The sequence below is a fragment of the Corythoichthys intestinalis genome, chromosome 16 (genome assembly GCF_030265065.1).
Source record: "Corythoichthys intestinalis isolate RoL2023-P3 chromosome 16, ASM3026506v1, whole genome shotgun sequence".
NCBI lineage: Eukaryota > Metazoa > Chordata > Actinopteri > Syngnathiformes > Syngnathidae > Corythoichthys > Corythoichthys intestinalis.
In genome coordinates this window covers 36,668,130-36,689,849 of record NC_080410.1, presented here as the reverse complement: position 1 = coordinate 36,689,849, position 21,720 = coordinate 36,668,130, and the positions used below count along the sequence as shown (strand labels likewise).

General features: G+C 39.1%; 1 protein-coding gene across 2 annotated transcripts in view; it reads right to left on the bottom strand.

Annotated features, from left to right (window-relative positions):
- baiap2l1b (BAR/IMD domain containing adaptor protein 2 like 1b) overlaps positions 1-21,720 on the bottom strand; it is a 60,574-nt gene that overhangs the window by 27,834 nt on the left and 11,020 nt on the right. The window contains exons 4-5 of one of the 2 annotated variants that reach the window (XM_057860770.1): positions 4,889-4,950; positions 1,035-1,106 (exon numbers count right to left, since the gene is read on the bottom strand). In XM_057860770.1, the coding sequence (XP_057716753.1) occupies positions 1,035-1,106; positions 4,889-4,950 (134 nt within the window). The remainder of the gene's footprint in view (positions 1-1,034; positions 1,107-4,888; positions 4,951-21,720) is intronic. The other variant, XM_057860771.1, reaches the window with a different exon arrangement.

Here is a 21,720-nt window from a genome sequence, read left to right as displayed (position 1 = left end):
CTGCTTCCCACGATATTTTTAATCGTAGGGAGAGGAATCCCTACGGCTTTAGCCAATTATAAAAAGGCTCCAAAGGCTGCTAAAATTCACTCTACTCATTTTACGCTGCCTTTTAGCTCTCTATATAGGTAAAACGGCGCCATTACAGATTGAGCGCCACAATGCGTGAGTGGGTCGTGCAGCGCATGCATTAATTGCGTTAAATATTTAACGGGATACATTTTTAAAAAATTTAATTACCGACGTTATCGGGATAAATTTGATAACCCTACTTTAAGCCTAAACTAAAGACTCTGGATGAGTGTAACATATTATGTCTGTAACATTAAATACAATTAGAAACCGATTTAATTAAAAAAAATATATATATTAAAAAAAGGCATGGCCGATATTTTTTTGCCGATTCCGATACTTTGAAAATGACGTGATCGGACCCGATCGATCGAATAATTATGACATGACACTGTTATGAGCATTAATGAATGCTTATAAAAGATGTCATTCAGTGTTATCTGGCAAATTATCTCACTTTTGAACGGTGTAAAAGACCCGAGCTGGACATAAATGGAGTTAGTGACATAATTGGAAGACACTTAATGATATCCGTCTTAAGCATTCAGTAATGCCCATATCATGATTATGACGGTGTTATGACTCTGCTGTCAAATAAAGTGTTACCTACTAACCCAAATAAAGAAACAAATAAGCCACACTGAACTATAAGCCGCAGAATTCAAAATGAAGGAAAAAAGTAGCGGTTTATAGTCCGAAACTTACGGTATATTTATTTATTTTTTTAAGAATAGACGAAAATCATGTTAAATCGATCCACATGTAGCTTTAATTGTGAAAAATATCTAGTAATGAAAACTAAATGATGAATAATGAAATGTTAGAATTTGTGACCTCGGCGAATTTGAGGTTTCAGTATATTTCAAAGTAAATCATAAAAAGTCCATTTTTTTTCACATCACAGTAAATCAAACTAGAAAGTAAAAATGGTATATTAATTTACAAACTTTTTTTTAACTTACCGTCATGTATTTCACATCCATGTCAGTCTTCCTTTCCAGCTCTGTTATAATCTCCCTGTGGAACCTCTTAAACTTCAGGTGGAGATCAGGTTTGATGAGAAAGAATTGACACGGTGAGTTAAAAACATCACAGGAAGATGGAAGATTACTTATTGACAAGAATAGGGAAATCTTTTAAATAACAGAAGTAGATTTAGATTGTATTAGTACATGTGCGCGGGGGCGTGCGCTTGGTTCAAGGTTGCGCTTATGAATGAGTCAGAAACAACGCGTGGGAATGCCCATAGACGGGTCCCTCTTCCTCTTTGGATTGCATTCCGGCTCATTAGTGCGAGGGTGGCCAAGCCCACGGCATCCACATGGAGCACTTGAGTCCAAACACAAACAACCGCTGAGGATGATCACCGATTGTTCCCTGTCAATTTTCGAGACGGTGACTAACAGTGTATTTTACAAGTCATACCCACCCATGCAAACTTAAAAATAATTTGTCAGAGTGTGTCTTAGCAAGTGAATGGGTGACGTTCATTGGTGTTCACTATGGCCGAAAAGAATTTGACTGAAGTTTACTGATTATCGTCTTCCGCACGCAAGTCTAGAAGACACTTGACTGTTGTATTGTACACTCAAAAGCAGTCCTGAGACTTGACAAATGTTGAAGGTCTTGGTTTGGTCGAGGACATGTTTCCCATAAGACTCAGTTTAATCTTGATCTCAATCTTGTTTGGTCTTGTTTTGTTCTTGATCTTATTTTGGCCTAGTCTTGTTTCGGTCTTGGTCTCAGTCGTTACACTACCAGACCAGAAAGGCAGAAGAACCATTCCAGTGTTTGCCTGTACCCAAAATACTTATCTTCATCTTTCTTTTAGGGGCCTAAGATCCTGAACGTTACACAAGCTAAATGCTCAATACCCCGCAACCTCCATCGTTCAATGACCTATGTCCCAGCAGAGACACTCTTCTAGACCAGTGTTGTCATTAACGTGTTAATATTGTAATCTGATTACTTTGTTTCAGTAACGAGCAATCTAACGCGCTCATTCTTCCAAACCAGTAATCTGATTAAAGTTAGATTTCTTAGTGTCTGTGCGTGACTATTTTGTTAATGCCTCATAATGTATGTAGAATAAAGAATATTATAGTCATGTACAAAGAGCATTTTGAATAGAAAATGTTAAAAACGTTCCCACTACGCGTTCGTTTCCATGGTAACCTCTCATAGTTACTTCCTGTTTTGGTCTCGAGTCACACGCTCTACGCGGTTTGGGACTGAGAAAGACGTGTAGAGGGTGCACATTTGAGCCAAGTGCAGCCACCTGTTGAGATGTGCGAGGAAATGTTGTTCTGTGTGCGTCCATGAATTAACGTATTTTTCCTTCATTCTGGAGGGTTCCAGCGATAGGATGGAGCCGCTACATGTGTGGCCGTTTCGTAGCTTTGCCGTTGCAACGGCGGTTAGGCTGCGAGCATTTTTATATACATATATTACACATTAAGCATTTTATTAAAGGGATCCTCAGATAGACAGACTTGTAGTTCTTAAAATATAAACGTTATTATGAGTTAAAATAATTTGATATTAAAACCCCTCTTCATGTTTTCGTTTTGATATAATTTGTAAAATTAGTTTAACTAGTAGGTCGCGATTGTTGCTGACGTCGCGGGGCGGTGACGTCACTTGGTTTCGCTACTGGGCTTCCAGACTATGACTAGCGCAGTGGTTCTCAATTATTTTCTGTTACGCCCTCCCAAGGAAGACGTAAATGTTTCGCGCCCCCCCCCCCCAAACTCTCTGCTGCCACTGTAAATAGTAACATGTGTCTATAAAATTACTATTATAAGTACGCATCTGCCTAACATTGTGTCCTTTTTTCTATTAAAAAAAGTAACATAGATCAACTTATATAATAAAGTATATAATAAAGTAGCTTTATTAACATTGTTTTGTTTGTAACAGAAAAGACTTAACACACATCAATTTGCCTGAATTAAAAAAAAAGTCACATCCAAACTGTAAAAATACACTCAAGGTACATTTTTGACCATTTGATACAGAAAAATAAAATGTAATAAAATCAGTAAATAATAACAAATTCAAATTGATTCGAATAATTCACTCATGAGGACAATATGCCCAAAAATTTGACTGGAAAAAAAAAATAAAAACAATAAAAAAACCGAGTGTCTTTGGACAGAAGGACAGTTTTTATTTTTGCTGCTCACAGTATCACCTCCTTTGCAATGGTGTGGGGTTATTTTGCATTGAGCATGCTAACAATGCTCACTAGTTTACTGATAAAACACTGACAAAGCAGGACGATTGTTGGCAATATTCAGCACGTTTTCGCTGAAAAACAATCAGGCGGCTTATCAATGAGATTGCGGTCTAATGTTTTTAAGTGGCGTCTTAATTGATTTGGTTTCCGGCTGTCCGCTATAATTATTTTTAGACACAGTAAAAAGTGGTCTTTCCTCATCATCCACTGTATTAAAAGTCAAAGCTAAAAGGCAAACGGCACGAAAAAAGCGCATGCTCGGCGGCCGAGGGAGAACCGTAGGTGAGGGCAGTCGTCGTGACAATCCCAAGCCGAAAATGGCACTTCTCGGGCGGAGACGTGAGAACCGAAGAAGACAGTGGGTCGCCGCGCGAGTGAGTCCGGCCGAAAAACGGCTTTTGAAAACGGCGGCGGCGCACAGCTCTTCATATCTCTTTTCTGTGTGCCGACTCACTGCTGAGTGCTCTTGCTTAGTTCAAAAATACTGCGCGCACTCTGAAAATGAGAGCGCTACTGCCACCCACTGAGTGGATGTGCAAGTACACTTTATTCCAGTATGGCAATTAACAAAAAAAAAAAAAAAAAAAGCATGTTCTCCGAGGTCACATGCGGCATCGCTCTGCACCCCCCCCCCCCCAGGGGGGGGGGCAGCCCCACTATTTGAGAAGTACTGCTCTAGCGACATAAACATGTTATCTGTTCAACCCTTTCAATTTGAACCAGAGAGGAACATTAATGAGCATGACAGCACAGTCAATATTTCACAAAACGAGCAGTAAACGCAAAATGAACAGGAAAGACAGGATTAGACACGACAAGAATATGACAAAACTGTGTTCAGCCAAAATGTGCTACACCGGCAAAACGTGCTACAAGAGGTGAATTTGACACCCAAAGTACTACGGTGTGCTTTCAGCTTGTTTTGTTTACTTGCATACAAACAGAACATACTAAAGATGCCTTAAGAAAATACTTAAACATAGTAATATCAAATAAGGGTGGTTTAAATACGCTACGTGCCTGATGTGGTAATAGATCAACAATCTGCTTTAAAGCTACCACAAGAAAACACAATGCTTAAATGTATGAGAGAGAGAAACACATGCATTTTGAGGCAATGAAAAGGTAATAAAAAAACTCAATAAAAACAAAAATAGTAAGTACTCGCCGCTTTTAACCGATGTGCGCATGTGTTGGACGTTTCGCCGCTTAGAAGGAATTGCAGAAGACCGATAGCGTTCGACTAGTGAGTGACAAACTACGTCATCACCCCGAGCATCCATTGCGCACTTAAAACATGGCGCCCTCCGTAAGTCAAAAAGTGTACTAAATACTATAGATTTTTAAATCAATGGCAATATTTTATGCGTTTCTAATAAAATATTTTAGTAAAAGAGAACAATTGTGGTTTATTAGAGCCTACAAGTATTTAAGTTCGAGATTCCCTCTAAAGGGTCAATCAAGAAATTGCAGTAAATGATGCAAACAAAAATCTTCATAGAATGAAAGTGGCTGAAAAATGAGCATTAGGCATGTTGATAAAACAACTATTATGTCCAACTTGAAGCTTGTACTCACATTGTCCTCCCACTCAAAAAACACTTTCCGGTGGACTTCTGAGATTCCCATCAGCACCACTCCTGGTGAGGAATAGACATACCAGAAAAGTTAATACATTCATTTAATCTGACTGTAAAAAGCCAATGGCAGTCAATGAGTTAACAACTCTTCATCTGTGTCAACTCTCAACCTGTCAAACGTCACAGTCTTTCACAATATGGTACAAAGGATTCACCTTGTAGAAAGGAAAAGGAAATAAATGCAAGTGCCCCAACTGGAAAAACTGGACCACCAACTGTTGGGCTAATAAAAAAGAGCTTAGCAGGGTTAGGGTTTAGGACGGCCATACGCTGCCACTTGACATCTTCATGCGCTTTGCCAAAAATAATCAAATTAGGATTATGATGTATGGAATTGGAGAGCTGTATTTAAAATGCTGAATGCTTGCGAATGGACAAAGAGGCGTCTAGCATTCACAAGTACCCGGAAGCAGATGGTATGCCAGCTGACTTAGCATGTCCGTTTCCAACATATTGTACGTGGTCTGGATAGTGTTTGTGTATTGACACAGTTCCTTGACAGACATTTTATAACACTCGGCAGAAGACTGTTAGTCACCGAGAGACAGTGTGATGTGTATGGATACAGTGGCATTTTAAGATCTGAGGGACCAGATTTGCCATAAGTGGTGAGCTAACTATGGTTAATTCTAGGGCTGCAGCTATCGAATATTTTAGTAATCGAGTAATCGACTGATAATTCTATCGATTAATCGAGTAATCGGATAAAACAAATATATTTTTAGGTGAAGAGCAATTATAAATATACATGAGAAAACAAGACATTTCATCTAATCTTGAACCATTTTCAGTCAATCAATGTCTTTATTTTCGATGTATGTTTTTGAAAACAGCCAACAATTGCATCTCAGATGTAACTAGAATAAAAAAAAAAGACTAATTCACTACTTTCACTCAAAAAACCTTTAGATCTTATTAAAAAAAAATCATATATATACACACATATACAAATATATATATCAGTATATATACCTAAAAATGCCGTTACGCTTGATAATACACATCACTTAAAAGTTAGGATTTTTTCCCACGTGTTTCAATTGAATTTCTATTTTGTCAAGCCATTTTTAAGTTCTAGTTAAGTTTTAAGTTAGTCTAAACTGTAAATCCTGATAGGATTTTGAGTTTTTGCAGTGTTCCAAATAAATGTATGATACAGGTTGTATTGGAGCACATTAGGGACCAGTGCTACTTGGTGTCTGATCCAGCAATGACTGCTGAGCTAAAATTGATAGTTAGCATTATTGAGTTTTTATTTTACACCCTCATCACTCCACAACGCTATGTTATGTTAAAGCCTATATGTAAGACACGTTAGCCACACATCGACATAATTGATAGAAACCTAGCCCTCCGCAGGGCTAATGTTACGTGAGCTCGTGACAGTAACGTTAATCTTATTTATTAGCGTTTAGCGCTCTTTATTAGCGCTTTGCGCTCTACTGCTTTAAGATGGCGGCTGTTTACTAACGCTGCCCAGACGCGGCTGAGTCTGTCATTTCGCATCTAGTTCAACATACATGTGATCTCTATGAGACTCATCAGACCTTACCTGCTATCAACGTAGCATCGTGCAGGCTAGTTTTTAGCAATGTGGGTGTCGTTTGTAGTTTTTTTTTTTTTTTTTTGCTTCTTCCTCTACGCACGTGACATCAGCGCGTTGTCCCGCATTAAAAGTAGTCCGAGCAAAACGTGATGCTTAGAGCTGTCAAAATAAATGATTACTCGAGGCGAATAAAATTACTCGGATCAGTTTTTAAACACTTGACTTGAATCTATCTTTAAAATAGTTTTAAAACTTTCACATGTCGAAAGTTGACAAAAGGGAAATTATGGATTAACGGGAGCAATTTTAACAACTTTAACGGTTGATTCACAACATTAAATTAATTGAATGTAGTTTAAAGCTGCTGATACAGAATGGGGACTGGAGTTTTTTATTTACTGTTATTTTTGTATATTTGTTTACTGCTATATGTTAACTTGATACTGAAATAGTAGTTTGGTTTAGCCTGAGAGTATTTTTGAACAATTTTGGAACTAATGTACAAAACATTAAAAAAAAAAAAAAAAAAAAAAAGGGGGGGGGTGCATCAATAATCGTTTTAGAATCGAATCGGACCATCTGAATTGTAATCGTAATCGAATCTTTAGGTGCCCAAAGATTCCCAGCTCTAATAAAAATGCATTTATTCAAGACGACATGGCAACATTTCTCCATAATGGTCAAAACTGTCGACTTCACCTTTACTGTCACACCTCCCGAACGATATTTTATGCCATGCAAGCTTATGTCATTTCCCTTCCCCGGATTCGGAGAATGTAAACAAACCAAGAGGCGTGACAGCTAGCCGACATGCTAACCCGAACCGAGTGATGTTTCAAAGTCTTCGAAGCGGAAAATCACACATAACTAGCCCAGATCATTTCACATGACGACTGGGTTGTCGATCGTCTTTGCTGATCGGCAAACCGCCCGGCGGAGAGCAATTTACAGCTCGTTCCCCTACTACAGACAGGAGAGCTCGCCAGGGAAGCAGCTGAACAATGTTGCTAATGTGTACGAGGAGAGCTTTTTACTGCCCATTCATGATCAAATGTAAGTAGTCCATTATTTAAAGAAAGTTTGTAGTGTTTACTTAGTAATCGCTGTATTTGCGGCTATTTTTTAACTCAAAGTTGCAAAATCTGATCGGTCGGAAAATTTGACAGAACACCGGGCACATGAGCACAATAAGCCGAATATAGTGCTCTCCCGGCAGGGGGATGTGCGACAAGCCGCCAAAGTTGTGCCGAAAAATAGCCGCCCCGCATGCATGTCAGCCACAAAATGCAAGCCACCTACATTTTAAAATGATCCCAGTATTTGACATAATACAAAACACGATGTTTACTCACTTCCTCATAAGTCCCATGGTCCCACAGTAGTAGGGCTTGTTTAGGCCAATATCCACCGGTGAATGGGAACCTTTTGAAACCCCAAAAAGGCACACACGCCTCTCCCTCATACAGCAAGATTTTTCTGCAGCCGTTTTGGCTGGCGTGATGCGAAAAATAAACGTATTAATCCGCAAAATCAGCTGAATCCTTAGTCCTCATACACAACAGTACTGCTGTATAGTCAAGAGGACTCCTTCTCTCATACACGTCACAGCGCCGTCCTCCTCAATGCAAGACCAAAGCCGGAAGTAACTCATTTTCATGGCGCGTGATTCAAAAAAACAATAAATATAGCGATCGCTTCCACACACATCCAAGTGGTTTATATCATTCAGGAGCATAAAATACCACGTGTATTATGAAATAAACATGCTTTTTCGTGTCACAGGCACTTTAAGCCTACTTCCCCTTTAAAATGTCAAAAAAAAAAGGGTTTACCTCAGAGTTTATGTTTCCACGTTTTAAAAAAGTATTTTTTAAAAAATGGCCAAAAACACCCCCCAACACACCCACACACAAAAGAATCAGGAGCTGAAGGGTTAAATTATAGTTTTAAATTTAGCATGATAGATGTTTATTTTATTCGAGCATTTTTTATATTAAAAATACATAGCTGATAATTAGGGTTGTTCCGATCATGTTTTTTTTGCTCCCGATCCGATCCCGATATATATATATATATATATATATACCTAAAAATGCCATTACGCTTGATAACACACATCACTTAAAAGTTAGGATTTTTCCCTCGAGTTTCAATTGAATTTCTATTTGTGTCAAGCCATTTTTGAGTTCTAGTTAAGTTTTACGCTACTCTAAACTGTGAGTCCTGATAGGATTTTGAGTTTTTGCAGTGTTCAAAATAAATGTATGATACAGGCTGTATTGGAGCACATTAGGGACCAGTGCTACTTGGTGTTTTATCCAGCAATGACTACTAAGCTAAAATTGATAGTTAGCATTCTTGAGTTTTTATTTTACACCCTCCTCACTCCACAAAGCTATGTTATGTTAAAGCCTGTATGTAAGACACGTTAGCCACGCATCGAAAGTGGTCATAATGAATAGAAACCTAGCCCTCTGCAGGGCTAACGTTACGTGAGCTAGTGAATCAGACAGTAACTTTAATCTTATTTATTAGCGCTTAGCGCTCTTTATTAGCGCTTAGCGCTCTACTGCTTTAAGATGGCGGCTGTTTATTAATGCTGCCCAGACGCGGCCGAGTCTGTCGTTTCGCATCTAGTTCAACATACATGTGATCTCTATGAGACTCATCAGATGCTACCTGCTACCAACTTAACATCATGCGGGCTAGTTTTTAGCAAAGTCAGCGTAGTTTGGAGCGGCTGTCGGCTGCGGAAATGTTTTTTTTATATTTTTTTATTGCTTCTTCCTCTACGCACGTGACGTCAGCGCGTTGTCCCGCATTAAAAGTAGTCCGAGCGAAACGTGATGCTTAGAGCTGTCAAAATAAACGATTACTCGAGGTGAATAAAATTACTCGGATCAGTTTTTAAACTCGAGTTACTCGAGTTGCTCGAGTATTCGTTTCAGTTTTAATATATATATATATATATATATATATATATATATATATATATATTAGTTTTAATATATATATATATATATATATATATATATATATATATATATATATATATATATATATTAAAAAAGGCATGTCTGATATTTTTTTGCTGATTCCGATACTTTGAAAATGACGTGATCGGACCATGCCGATCGATCGGGACATCTTTACTGATAATCATTATTTTTCATGTGCTTGTATCACTCAACTATGTACCTAAAACATTGTTTGAGTAAAACTATTATAATATTATAAAAAAATCACTCTCATATACAAAAAATATATATATATCAGGCCGGCCAGCTTTACCAATGAGGTGTCCCTCTGTTTTTGAGTTGAGTTGAGTTGGCAACCCTACATGAAACGGTTGCATGAAAAACGCCAAGAGTGTTGCTGGATAGTACGTACAGACTTTGCACCCAAATTGGCGTCACCATGGCACTCTGGGCTGCTAGGCAAATTAAACCAGTGAAATGTTTGCCTTTTAACAAGGAAGCATAATATCAGTTAAAATGCATTCGACGTTTATCGCCGTCAGTGGCAAGGAAACATGATCATTCACTGTTAAACTCTAACCTTCAAGCTGATATCAAAAGAAAATTTGCTCGAACATGCAAAACAGCCCACATGACTGCCACACTTTTTGTTTTTGTGGGCAAAATAATCCTGACATAACAACAGCCACCTGATGCGCCATGCAAACATGCTGGGATTATCTGGGGGGGAAAAAAATATCATGTGAACAGACCGGATGAAAGGATGCTCTTGATCTGTTGTTCAGGTCCGGTTCATGTCAAAGATTCACCTGACTGTTATATTACCCTGGGTTTGACATTTTAGCTCTATTATTGCAAAGAGTTGCAGATTAAGTATTAAACTAATTGTGGCAGCCCTATATCAAAGTGATTGTCTTTATAATGAATCAAAATAAGATATTCAGGAGTAGGGGTGTGACAATATATCGAAAAGCTAATATATCGTGATTAGAGATGTCCCGATCTGATATTTGGATCGGATCGGACGCCGATATGGGCAAAAAAATTTGCATCGGAATCGGATCGGCCGACACGGAAAAATTCCGATCCAGACTTCCGATCCAGTTTTTTAAAATTCCGGTCCGGGTTTTACAGCGTACCGACTGACATAATCCATTCCAGTTTTTGCCTCGGTTTCCCTAAAATCCGGTCCGTATTTTACGGCACACCTTCAACACACTACATTACCGTCTACCAATTTACCGAGAGACTTAATCGGTAAAAATGTCAGCTGTGTGGGATCATTTCACCCTTAAAGGACGACAAAGACGCAGAAGAGGCAGAGTGCAACATATGCCACAACAAAGTCAAGCGTGGTGGTAAAGCTGTAAGAAGTTTTAATACAACCAACCTAATCAAGCATTTAGCAAAATACCACCACAAACAATATAAGGCGTATGTTGAGAAAACCGACGACAAAAAGAAAGGTCCTACGCAACTAACACTGGCAGAAACTTTTGCTATGCGTGACAAACTGGCACCCAACAGTCCCGAAGCCCAGGGAATAACAAGAGTCATTGCCGAAGAATTCATTCTGGATGACGAGCAATTATCTCTCGTGAGTAAAGACGCACCATCCAACACTTAGAACCACGGTACAACATGCCCAGCCGTCATTACATCCTTGAGTGAGTCGGCCGTGGAAGATTCGAGAACGATTCACAAACATCCGAATTCCGATTATTGAAATATGTCAAGTATAGCGGAACTAATACACAGCGCGGTCTTCGGGACGCAATGAGAAACGGACCGCATTGCGTCCCGAGAGTAAACATCATTCTTGTCATAGACGCGGGTAATGCCAATGCTCAACTCACGGCTTTAGCTCAACTCATGCCGCTGGATAAAAAACACAAGAATACCTGACTGCTGCTGACAGCCGCTACAAACTACGTCAACATCGTTTTACTGTAGATAATAGATATCATATGTATATAGAACTAGATGCAAGATGACAGACTCGACGGCGTTGGCAACATTGAAGTATGGAAAACTAAACGGCCGCCATCTTAAAGCAGGGGACTTATCTAGTAGTCTGTTGTGAACCTTCCAAGTGAACCTAATTAACTTTGTTATCTAAAATACTCCTAAATCTGCAAAATCTTGACTTGAATCTATCTTCAAAACAGTTTTAAAACTTTCACATGTCGAAAGTAACCAGAAGGGAAATTATGGAATAACGGGAGCAATTTTAACAACTTTAACAGTCGATTCGCAAAATTAAATGAATCGAATGTAGTTTAAAGATACAGAATTGGGACTTGAGTATTTTATTTACTGTTTTAAAATGTTAACTTGATACTGAAATAGTTGTTTATTTAAACCTGAGAGGCTTTTTATACAATTATTGTAACTAATGCACGAAACATTAAAAGCATCTAATCGCTTGGGGGGTTTGTGGGATTTTCCACTGAGGTTGTTTGTGTGTTTTGCTTTTTTAAGACAGTTTACAATATTATTTGCACATTTTACTGACTGATTATGCCATTTCTGTTTGTTATTTATCATGTTTTGTGTTTGTCATTGAATAAACAGGTCAGTTTCTTGTTACCAACCGTTGTGTGTTATTCAAACTCACCTAATTCAGCTGGCTAGTTGTTATCAAGAGTACTAAAACTCTTTTCAACATGAGTCTGACAACTAAGTAAGGAGGCTAAATAACTTTAAACTTTAACACATGCTCAGATAGGCCGGTATCGGTATCGGTATCGGCCAGTATCGGTATCGGATCGGAAGTGCAAAACAATATCGGTATCGGATCGGAAGTGCAAAAACCTGGATCGGGACAGCCCTAATCGTGATACTTTGTAAATTGTAGCCCATAAAGTTATCGATATGTTCCCACCAAGAATCGATATATTGTTTTAAAATGGTGTCACTGTTTGAAAAAAAAAAAAAAGAACAGGTTGCGGCCAAAACCTTCCATTAGAATAGTGTCTACGTTAACTCACCGGCTGCCATTGATGGTGCTAGACATCCATTCATTTTGACTGCAGGCATGAAAATGGGTCAAGGGTTAAAAAGTTGAGAAGGGTGAGGAGGAAATATCTTCCAGTAGAGGTGTCCCAAATAGGTGTGGGAACCTCTTGGTACCTCACGATACGATACGATTTGAGATACAAACCTCACGATAACGATGATCTGACGATATGGCAATACATTGATTATTGATACATTGGTCAGGAAATCATTCTAGGATATTCTACAAACAACTAATAAACAGAAAAACAAGCTTCTGCTGTGAATTGGAATGAGTTTATCACTAGTAGACGTCCAATCCATTTGAACTGGAAGGGTGGCAGCGAATGAACGTTCGTTCATTCACTGCCATCCCTCCCACTTCAAATGGATTGAACGTCTATGGCCGTCAGTGGCAGCCAATGCCAGGCAATGAGGTAATTTTGGGCCATTTAAGGTCATTAACCTATTGATTTTCAGTTACTTACTGTTGATTTGGAGGCATTTTATGGGTCACTTCCTGTTTATTTTGAGTTACAGAACAGGAAGTGACCTGGGAATCACCCAAATGAATAGGCAGTGACTCAAACTCAACAGGAAATGACCTGTAAATGCCCTAAAATGAACAGCAAGTGACCTGTAAATGCCCTGAAAATCGGGCAGAACGACTGAACACACTGGTTTCGAATGAACGAACGTTCCCACTCTAAATGGATTGGGCGTCAAGCACCGTCAATGCAGCCTTAGAGTTAATTGAGACACTATTATGGCGGAAGATTTTGATAGCAACTTGTTGGTTATTTTTATTTATTTATTTTTTGACATTGACACCTTTTTAAAATGATATTTCGATTCTTGGCAGGAGCATATCGATAACCTTTTGGGATACACAGTATCACGATATGTCACCATTTCGATACATTGTCACACCCCTAGTCCCAAAGCACTAATTTTCTCCCGATTAGTCAGCCGACTATTTTTACGATTAGTCGACTTTTTACAAATTTAGCAATGAAATTTTTGTTGATGCTTATTCATTCACAAAAACACTTAAATTCTTTATTAAAGTACAAATAAACATGTAAACAACAATAATTAATCACACATAAACAATGACATCAAATATTGATAGCATTTACTAGTGCAAAAGAATGCAATGTAAACAGATTCTGAACACTGACTTTGCCTTTCCAACATTATTCAAATCAATTTTGAAAAAAAAAATCTAGCATTATTGTTATAGTATACTACTATATAAAATAGTATAAGAATTATAATATTCATTGTCAATCATATTTTTCAAAAAGGGTGTCATTTTAAATCTATTCTTAGTGTAAAATCTGAATTCTGTAGTAATATAATATTTACATATTATAGTATTAATTATGATGCATGGGAGATTGACTCCAGAAATTGTTATTTATATGAATGTGGTGTGCTTTTATTTTGATATGTTCACCGGAAGTACGCTCGCTAAACCGCTAACAGCTTCACACTCCGCAAAAAAGCACTTATCGTCATTGCTTGTGGTGTCGCTGAGATTTTTTCTTTATTTTCATTTTTAATGTTTGCAGTGTCACCCTTCAACCGCAAGTTTGCATTTTGGAGAAGACTGCCAATGTTTTATAGCAGGCTAAAGTAGGTTGTCTTTTTTCCTCCCATTCATCTCAATGTAGCAATGCTAACGTTTACAGTGTTTAATATACTGTACATGTGTTTCCTTATTTTGGATGTCTGAACTGTAATTCTACGGCGTGTTGATTACCAATAAACATCTGTAAAATGAACTGGAGTCTCATATGTTCTCTACATGCCCGCACGCAGTGATAAAATGCAGCCATGAAAATTATCGCCCTCATTTTTATTGACCTTTCGACAAATGGACTCACTGCATATCGCGACAGGCTTAGCAACTTCAATAAAACATGTCGTTAGTTAGTTAGTTAGTTAGTTAGTTAGTTAGTTAGTTAGTTAGTTAGTTAGTTAGTTAGTTAGTTAGTTAGTTAGTTAGTTAGTTAGTTAGTTAGTTAGTTAGTTAGTTAGTTAGTTAGTTAGTTAGTTAGTTAGTTAGTTAGATGGAATTACGACCACCCCCCTTTAAAACATTTCTCCTCGGATCTACACAATTCACTTAGGTCACCCCTTTTGACTTCAAAACGGGGAATTTCGCCGAAAGGTGAGTGATTTTCATGCCTGTGACTGGATTGGACGCCTAGTTCCGTCAATTGCACTGAAACCAGAGCATTCACAGCCAGTCTTGTGGGCATTTATAGGTCACTCCCTGTTCATTTCAAGGCATTTACAGGTTACTTGTTGATTTTGAGTCACTTCCTATTCATTTGGTAGACATTTTCGAGTCACATCCGTTTCAGTAACACAAAATCAACAGGAAGTGACCTGTACATGGCCCAAAATCAACAGGAAATGACACTTAAATGCCCCAAAAGCAAAAGGAAGTGAACTGAAAATCAACAAGAAATGACGTGAAATGCCCCAAAATGAACTTATTACCTGGCAATCAGTGCAACCCTTCAACTAGATTGGACGTCTAATAGTGATAAACACATTCCTAGTGATAAACTCAAGCCAATTCACAGCAGAAGGATGAAAATAGGTTGTTTTTCTGTTTATTAGTTGTTTTGTAGAATATCCTAGAATGATTTCCTGACCCACGTATCGATAATTGTTCAATCGCCATATCCTGAGATCGTTATTGTGAGCCTTGTATCGTATCATGAGGTATCCAGAGGTTCCCCCCACTATTCAGGAGTCACTGGAAATGTAGTGCTGAATTCTTTTGACTTCGGCGCAGGCTGCGTGGGGTCGATTCCCAGTCAGTTGTGGTGCGATTGTGGTGGTGTGATTGTGGTTATCTGTTTTTGTGTGTGCCCTACAGCTGATCCTGATTGGGTAAATTTTAGGGTGTAGTCCACCTTTCGCCCGAGGTCAGCTGGGATAAGCTCTAGCAAGATAAGCGGTGCTGAAAATGGAAGATATTAATGGTTCCTATAGGTTTCATTCAGTGATCACTGAGAACTAATTTCATCTCCTACCACCCCAAAAATAATCATATGCTCCTTGAATATCAGAAAATTTCCCAGACACAAGTTCATAGAATACAGCACACTTTATAATGTAAGGAATTTAAAGCAACACTTGGTAACGCTTCAGTTTGGCCGATTTTAGCGACACCGGTGGACAAAAGCGGTAGTGTATTGCCTTAAGGAAGAACAGCGCTGCGTTTCCCATGAGTACCAGTGCACACCCGCAGTGTCGTAAAATCATCAATCAATCAATAATCCAGTTGTGGCTAAACAGTAGCATATGATGTTTAGCAACCATGTGGCTTAGTGTGGCTAACCACCTCACCTCACCCGAACCTGTCAGCGCTGACGAGTTCAGTTGACGGGGGGGGGGGGGGGGGGTGTCATGCCAGCGAGTGAAAGCCAGGCCAATGTTTAATCTGTACATCCTGTTAGCCTGCCTTTTCCCCCTCCTCAGACAAAACTTTTTGTCTCTTTTGTTGCTCTGCCATCTTCACAGAATTCGCGTGAGAGCCTTCACATTAGAGGAGTTCCAAAAAATCGATTATTACATGCATCGCGATTTGACACGTGACGATTCGATTACGATTCATAAAGGTTAAAAAACGATTATTTTCCCTCATAACCTTATGGCAGCTGCTCGTAGCAGACCAAAATTCAAGACACGTCTGCCGCCCGGGCACCGTTAACGGGCGCACGCATGTCATAATGGCTGCTGCTGGTTACTGAGAGAGAGAGAGAGCGAGAGAGAGAGAGAGAGAGAGAGAGAGAGAGAGGGAGAGAGAGGGAGAGAGGGAGAGAGAGGGAGAGAGGGAGAGAGAGAGAGAGAGAGAGAGAGAGAGATTTACTCTTTTTTAAAAGACTGGTAAATAAATGTATGTATGAGACAGGAAGGAAACAGAAGCACGACCCTGCGCAAGTTATTTTTTAGAGCAAGAGGGGATAGAGAGATAGTTCGTTGCGCCTTGTCTTTCAGATGTGCAGCAGTGGTTTTAAGGCATTTCAATCAAAAAATGTCCTTAGTGTGTTGTTAAGACTCGTGTGCATCTGTAAGAGGTGAGTATATGAGTCCTCCTGTACTGTTTAGCCTTTATTGTTGCGGTTTTTGAGATGTTAATAGTTAGCGCCGAAGCTAAGCTAATTAGCTAATTCGCTAACGTGTATTTCATATGCAGAACGTGTAAAACCATGATTAAGTACAGTGGTAACACTACAAACACGTGAAACAGTACAGAAATCTGTGAAAACAAAGTATATTGGTTAAAAGAAGTCTTATTTCTAAAGACACTTTGTTTCCAGAAAATGTGGAATTCATTCCACCTGTGTAAATTTTATTGTATTGTTGAGAGAAATAAGCACTCCCTTTAAAAAGGTTAATGATTTTGCACTTGCAAAATATATATATATATAAAAAAAGCAGCTTAAGGGCAGTTTTTTGTTATATGGGCATGTTTCCATCGTTCCTGTTGAACTCATATTTAAATGAATAATGGACATAAATTTGCTTGGCTACTGTAGTAATTAGTAATGTAAGATGCATCGATAATCGTGATAATCGTTCAGTAATCGAATCGTAGCGCCCTGAATCGTAATCGAATCGAATTGTGGGGTGCCTAAGATGGCCCACCCCTACTTCACATCAGTCTTTATAATGAATGGGTAAAGTGACATATGCCGTAAAGCAGTCAGCACATTTATAGTTTTTTTGTGTGGCAGGGTTCCTGCCACCCTCTTCAAAGTTAATTAGTGCCAGTGAAAGTGATACAGACCCCCTCAAGATATAAAGAGGTGTCATTCAACTACTTGTCAGTCGACATATTATCACAAATTGGCATGTGCCAGAATGAGATTCTGATGGTATGACGATTGCTCCCAAAAACTTATAAATACGTTCTATTTTTAAATGCTTCATTGTCCCAAAAACGTATTTATACGTCTTTTGCGTTTTTTTTTTTACAAGAAGCATCTATAGCTTCCGATCTATCTGAGAAACAAAGAAAAAAGCTCAAAACGCATTTTAAAGCAATAAAACTGGCCACTGGAGGGCAGTGGCATATTTTATAAGACCCGCAACCTGATTCAACAGCAGTGAACGGCCGGGCAGCACGGTCGGAGCGCTGGCGGCATGATGCCAGGCGGCGGACAACCAAGCAAAACAACCGAGAGGACGCCTGGGATGCCAGGCGCTGGACGAACGAGCAAAACGACTGGGACCACTAGTGCAGCGGGCTCACCGAGCAGACCCCGCAGAGACTCAAAAATAATCCATCTTTGTGAGACAGACAACGATGGGGGAAAAGTTTAGACGGCTGACGCGGCAACAACGGCGTCATCTCGGCGACAACAGCGTCATCTCTCAGTAGTCGTGTGTTAATAAATTGTTACTTTGCTATCAAAAGCTGTATTTGTCTTGTTCTTTATGATATTTTGTAAAAGGAAAACATTATTCAGATGTTTGGGATGTAACTAATGCAAAAAAATAGCTGTGTTAAAGTCAAAGTTATGTTTGAAATGTATGCGTTTACAAAAAGCACATTTTCTCAGTTTTTTTTCATCAGAAATTGGAAAATTGCTCAAACTAAGCTATTTTCTAATGCTGATTTCTGAAGAATGGAAAAAGATATGAACTTACTTTTTTTCTGCCGAAAGAAGAGAGTCTAATCTTTCCTTTGGTGGGTTCCAAGTTTATATAGCAATAGAACAGAATTTTCTGTGGGCCTTGCAAAAGCAGTCAAAATCCAGTAAAACGGCAAAGGGCCTTGCTCTGGTGAAAATGGCTGGGAGTGAATGAGTTAAGCAAAAATATCACTTATCACGGTATTGCAATTACAACTCTAAAAATTTTTTATTTTGAGATTTCTGGGTTACAAAAAAAAAAAAAAAAACTTTTTTCCATTGAACAGGATTTTTATTTTTCAAAACAACATATTAGCAAATTGGAATATAAGTATAATGTTCAGTTAAATAAATAAATAAAAAATAACAAAGTAAATGAAATATTCTAAATAAAATTAAAATTGACATGCTAAGTAGCCACGCTATCTGCCTCGTTAACAAACATACATTACAGCATGTTTTACCATTGCTAGACACACGCTGGATGTAACTCTCGTAGCTAGTGGGAAACGTTCATGACAGCATTTCCTAACCTTTAATTTTGTATAAATGCGAAATTTTATTGGAGATATTGCCTTCTCTAGTAGCCAGCCCCGCAAACATCTTTTACATTAGGTTGGCCCACCTAAGCCGTGACTGTCTGTAACTTTACTGTACCCGAAGTATTCTCATACCAGCGACTTCGTTTTCTTCAATGAGGTAAAAATTTCAGGTGTTTCATGTTCTCCAGCCAACGTGCAGCACAGCTGACTTACTGACACTGAGCAACAACTTGAGGGGAGGGGCGAGCCCTGCATTTTTGGGACATATAAAAATAGCTAATATCATAGGAATGGTATGACGGAAAATCTTACCGGTTTGAAGCCTTCAGATTTTCATACCACGGTATACCTTGAAACCTGTAACCGGCACATGCCTAATCACAAATGTTATAAAAATATTTTAAAACGGTTGAAAAGTTACTTAGTGTTGCGTTTAAAGATGTCCTGATCGATCGGGATGCCGATCCGATCTTGTCATTTTCAAAGTATCGGAATTGGCAAAAAAATATCGGACATGCCTTATATTTTTTAATTAAATCGTTTTCTAATTGTATTTAACGTTACAGACAAAATGTCTAACGTCTTTCGTCTTTAGTTTTGGCTTAAAGTAGGGCTATCAAATTTATCCCGTTAACGGCGGTAAATAATTTTTTAAAAATAAATCACGTTAAAATATTTAAAGCAATGAATGCATGCGCTGCACAATCTGCTCACGCACTGTCGCGTTCAATCTATCATGGCGCCGATTTACCAATATATAGAGCTAAAAGGCAGCGTAAAATGAGTAGAGTGAATTTTGTCAGACTTTGGAGCCTTTTTATAATTGGCTTAAGCCTTAAAATCCCTCTCCCAACATTTAGAAATATCGTGGGAAAGCAATGTGGGGAAGAAAGGTAAAAGTTGATCTTTTTCTTAACACCCTATGTTATTTCCCAACGCAGAGAAGATATATCAATTGGTGCCAATACGCACAGTCATAGTTGCACTTCCCATCATGCATTTGACCATGGCTACAGTATCATTTACTGAAAGCTCAACAAATACACTAGATGGCAAAATTTAGTCACAATATACAAAGTCACATTTATCCTTTAAGAATTACAAGTCTTTCTATCCGTGGATCCCTCTCACAGAAAGAATGTTAATAATGTAAATGCCATCTTGAGGATTTATTGTCATACTAAACAAATACAGTACTTATGTACTGTATGTTCAATGTATATATTCGTCCGAGTTTTATTCATTTTTTTCTTAATGCATTGCCAAAATGTATATGATCGGGAAAAATTATCAGGAATGATTGGAATTGAATCGGGAGCAAAAAAAAAAGCAATCGGATCGGGAAATATCGGGTTCGGCAGATACTCAAACTAAAACGATCGGGATCGGATCGGGAGCAAAAAAAACATGATCGGAACAACCCTAGTTGCGTTAAGCCCTACCAGACAATACAGGCTCACAATTTTTCAACATGGCAGTAACTGTGTGGTGATAACGTTTAGTCACATTCTGCCGCTACAGATTCCTGTAATTGCAACAATTTGGAATGAGAACTATCGTTTTTGCTAATGATAAGCAAACCTGCGTCCTGGAATGCATTTTGTCCAACCTCTTTGTTTCTGCTATCAGTCAGCCTTGGTTAAGCCTCCAACCCAATACTAAGATATGAACACTGATAATAGATTCCTGTTCAGGGTCTTTCTGGGGGAGGGAAGCCCGTCACAAGTGGTGGAATGAAAGAACCGTTGACATTTGAACTCTCGCTGTGGAGGAGGACGAGAGGAGGGGAGGCAAAAGGAATTAAAGGAAGACGACGAGAGGACAAGGTGCACTCGGTCCTCCGATATCTCTCAAGAGTATCCCGTTTCTGGTCGGCTATACGTGTCACTCAAGCTCGGGTTTCTGAACAGCCAGCCTCGCCGCATCGGAAATACACTGTATTTTGGCATAGTGAACCTTTATGGAACACAACAATTGAGTGGTGGAAAATCACTTGGAATGAAGCCTTTGCTTTAAGAAAGACAACCCCTAAAAACAGATTGACTGTTGTTTGGAAATGTGAAATTTGCAGCTTCCCGTGTAGAATTAGTAGGTTTTCTGTGCTAATCTTGTTTGGCACTACCAGACAAGGTTGTATGCGCCACATGTGTTTGGAGCCGTGCAAAAACAAGATCTGACTCACTGTCGTGTACATCAATTGATGGCAAGATACCAGGCAGGGTTGGTGATCGGCTAAAGGGGCTTTGACTAAGCCTGTCGCAATAATTCCATTTAGCGCGCGATAAATAAAAATGAAGGTGGTAATTTTTCCGCTGCGATTTATCGTCTCGCGTGCGGCAGACGTGCTGTTAAAAGTTCAGATTCCTCGTTACCAACTGCGCAAAATGCATCTTCGCTCCAGGTCCGGCAAAAACTAGCGCCGGAGCCAATCGTTCCCATTATATCCCATTGTTCACCGTATACCGGTCGCGTCAGTGCTCCGGAGTGACTGTGGACCATCTACGGCGCGGTAATGTTGTTGACGTGTGGGCGCTCCCGTCAGGAGTGACATTTAATGCGGGGCGGCTATTTTTCGACACAACGCCGGACATTTACAACAAAGTCCGCCAAAACATTGTTACCGACTTGGCTGCTACTAACAACCTTGCTTTGACAACGAGCAGCTAAATGAAATTAAGAGCGCTGTGCTTCCAACTCGTCCTGTTTATGAAAGTCGATTGTCATATGCTGGTGTTGTGTAGTAATGAGCAGACGTGACTTCAGCGGCGCTTGCTAACTTTTTTAATGCGCGCACACACTAGATATCATGAAATGGCAAACTAGATGTGCTACGTTCTATGCCATTGGCTACGTGAGGCCAGAGTGATTATGGGACACGTAGTCCATATACTACATCAATGAATTCTAAACTGTCATTCAGTACTTGACAGATGGATTCGGACCACAAATAGTATGTCTTGCTCATGTAGTAAACCTAGCTGCTAAGAGAGCTGTAGCAATCAACAGTGTGCCCTGCCTCACTTTACAAACAGGAAAGATTGTTCTCA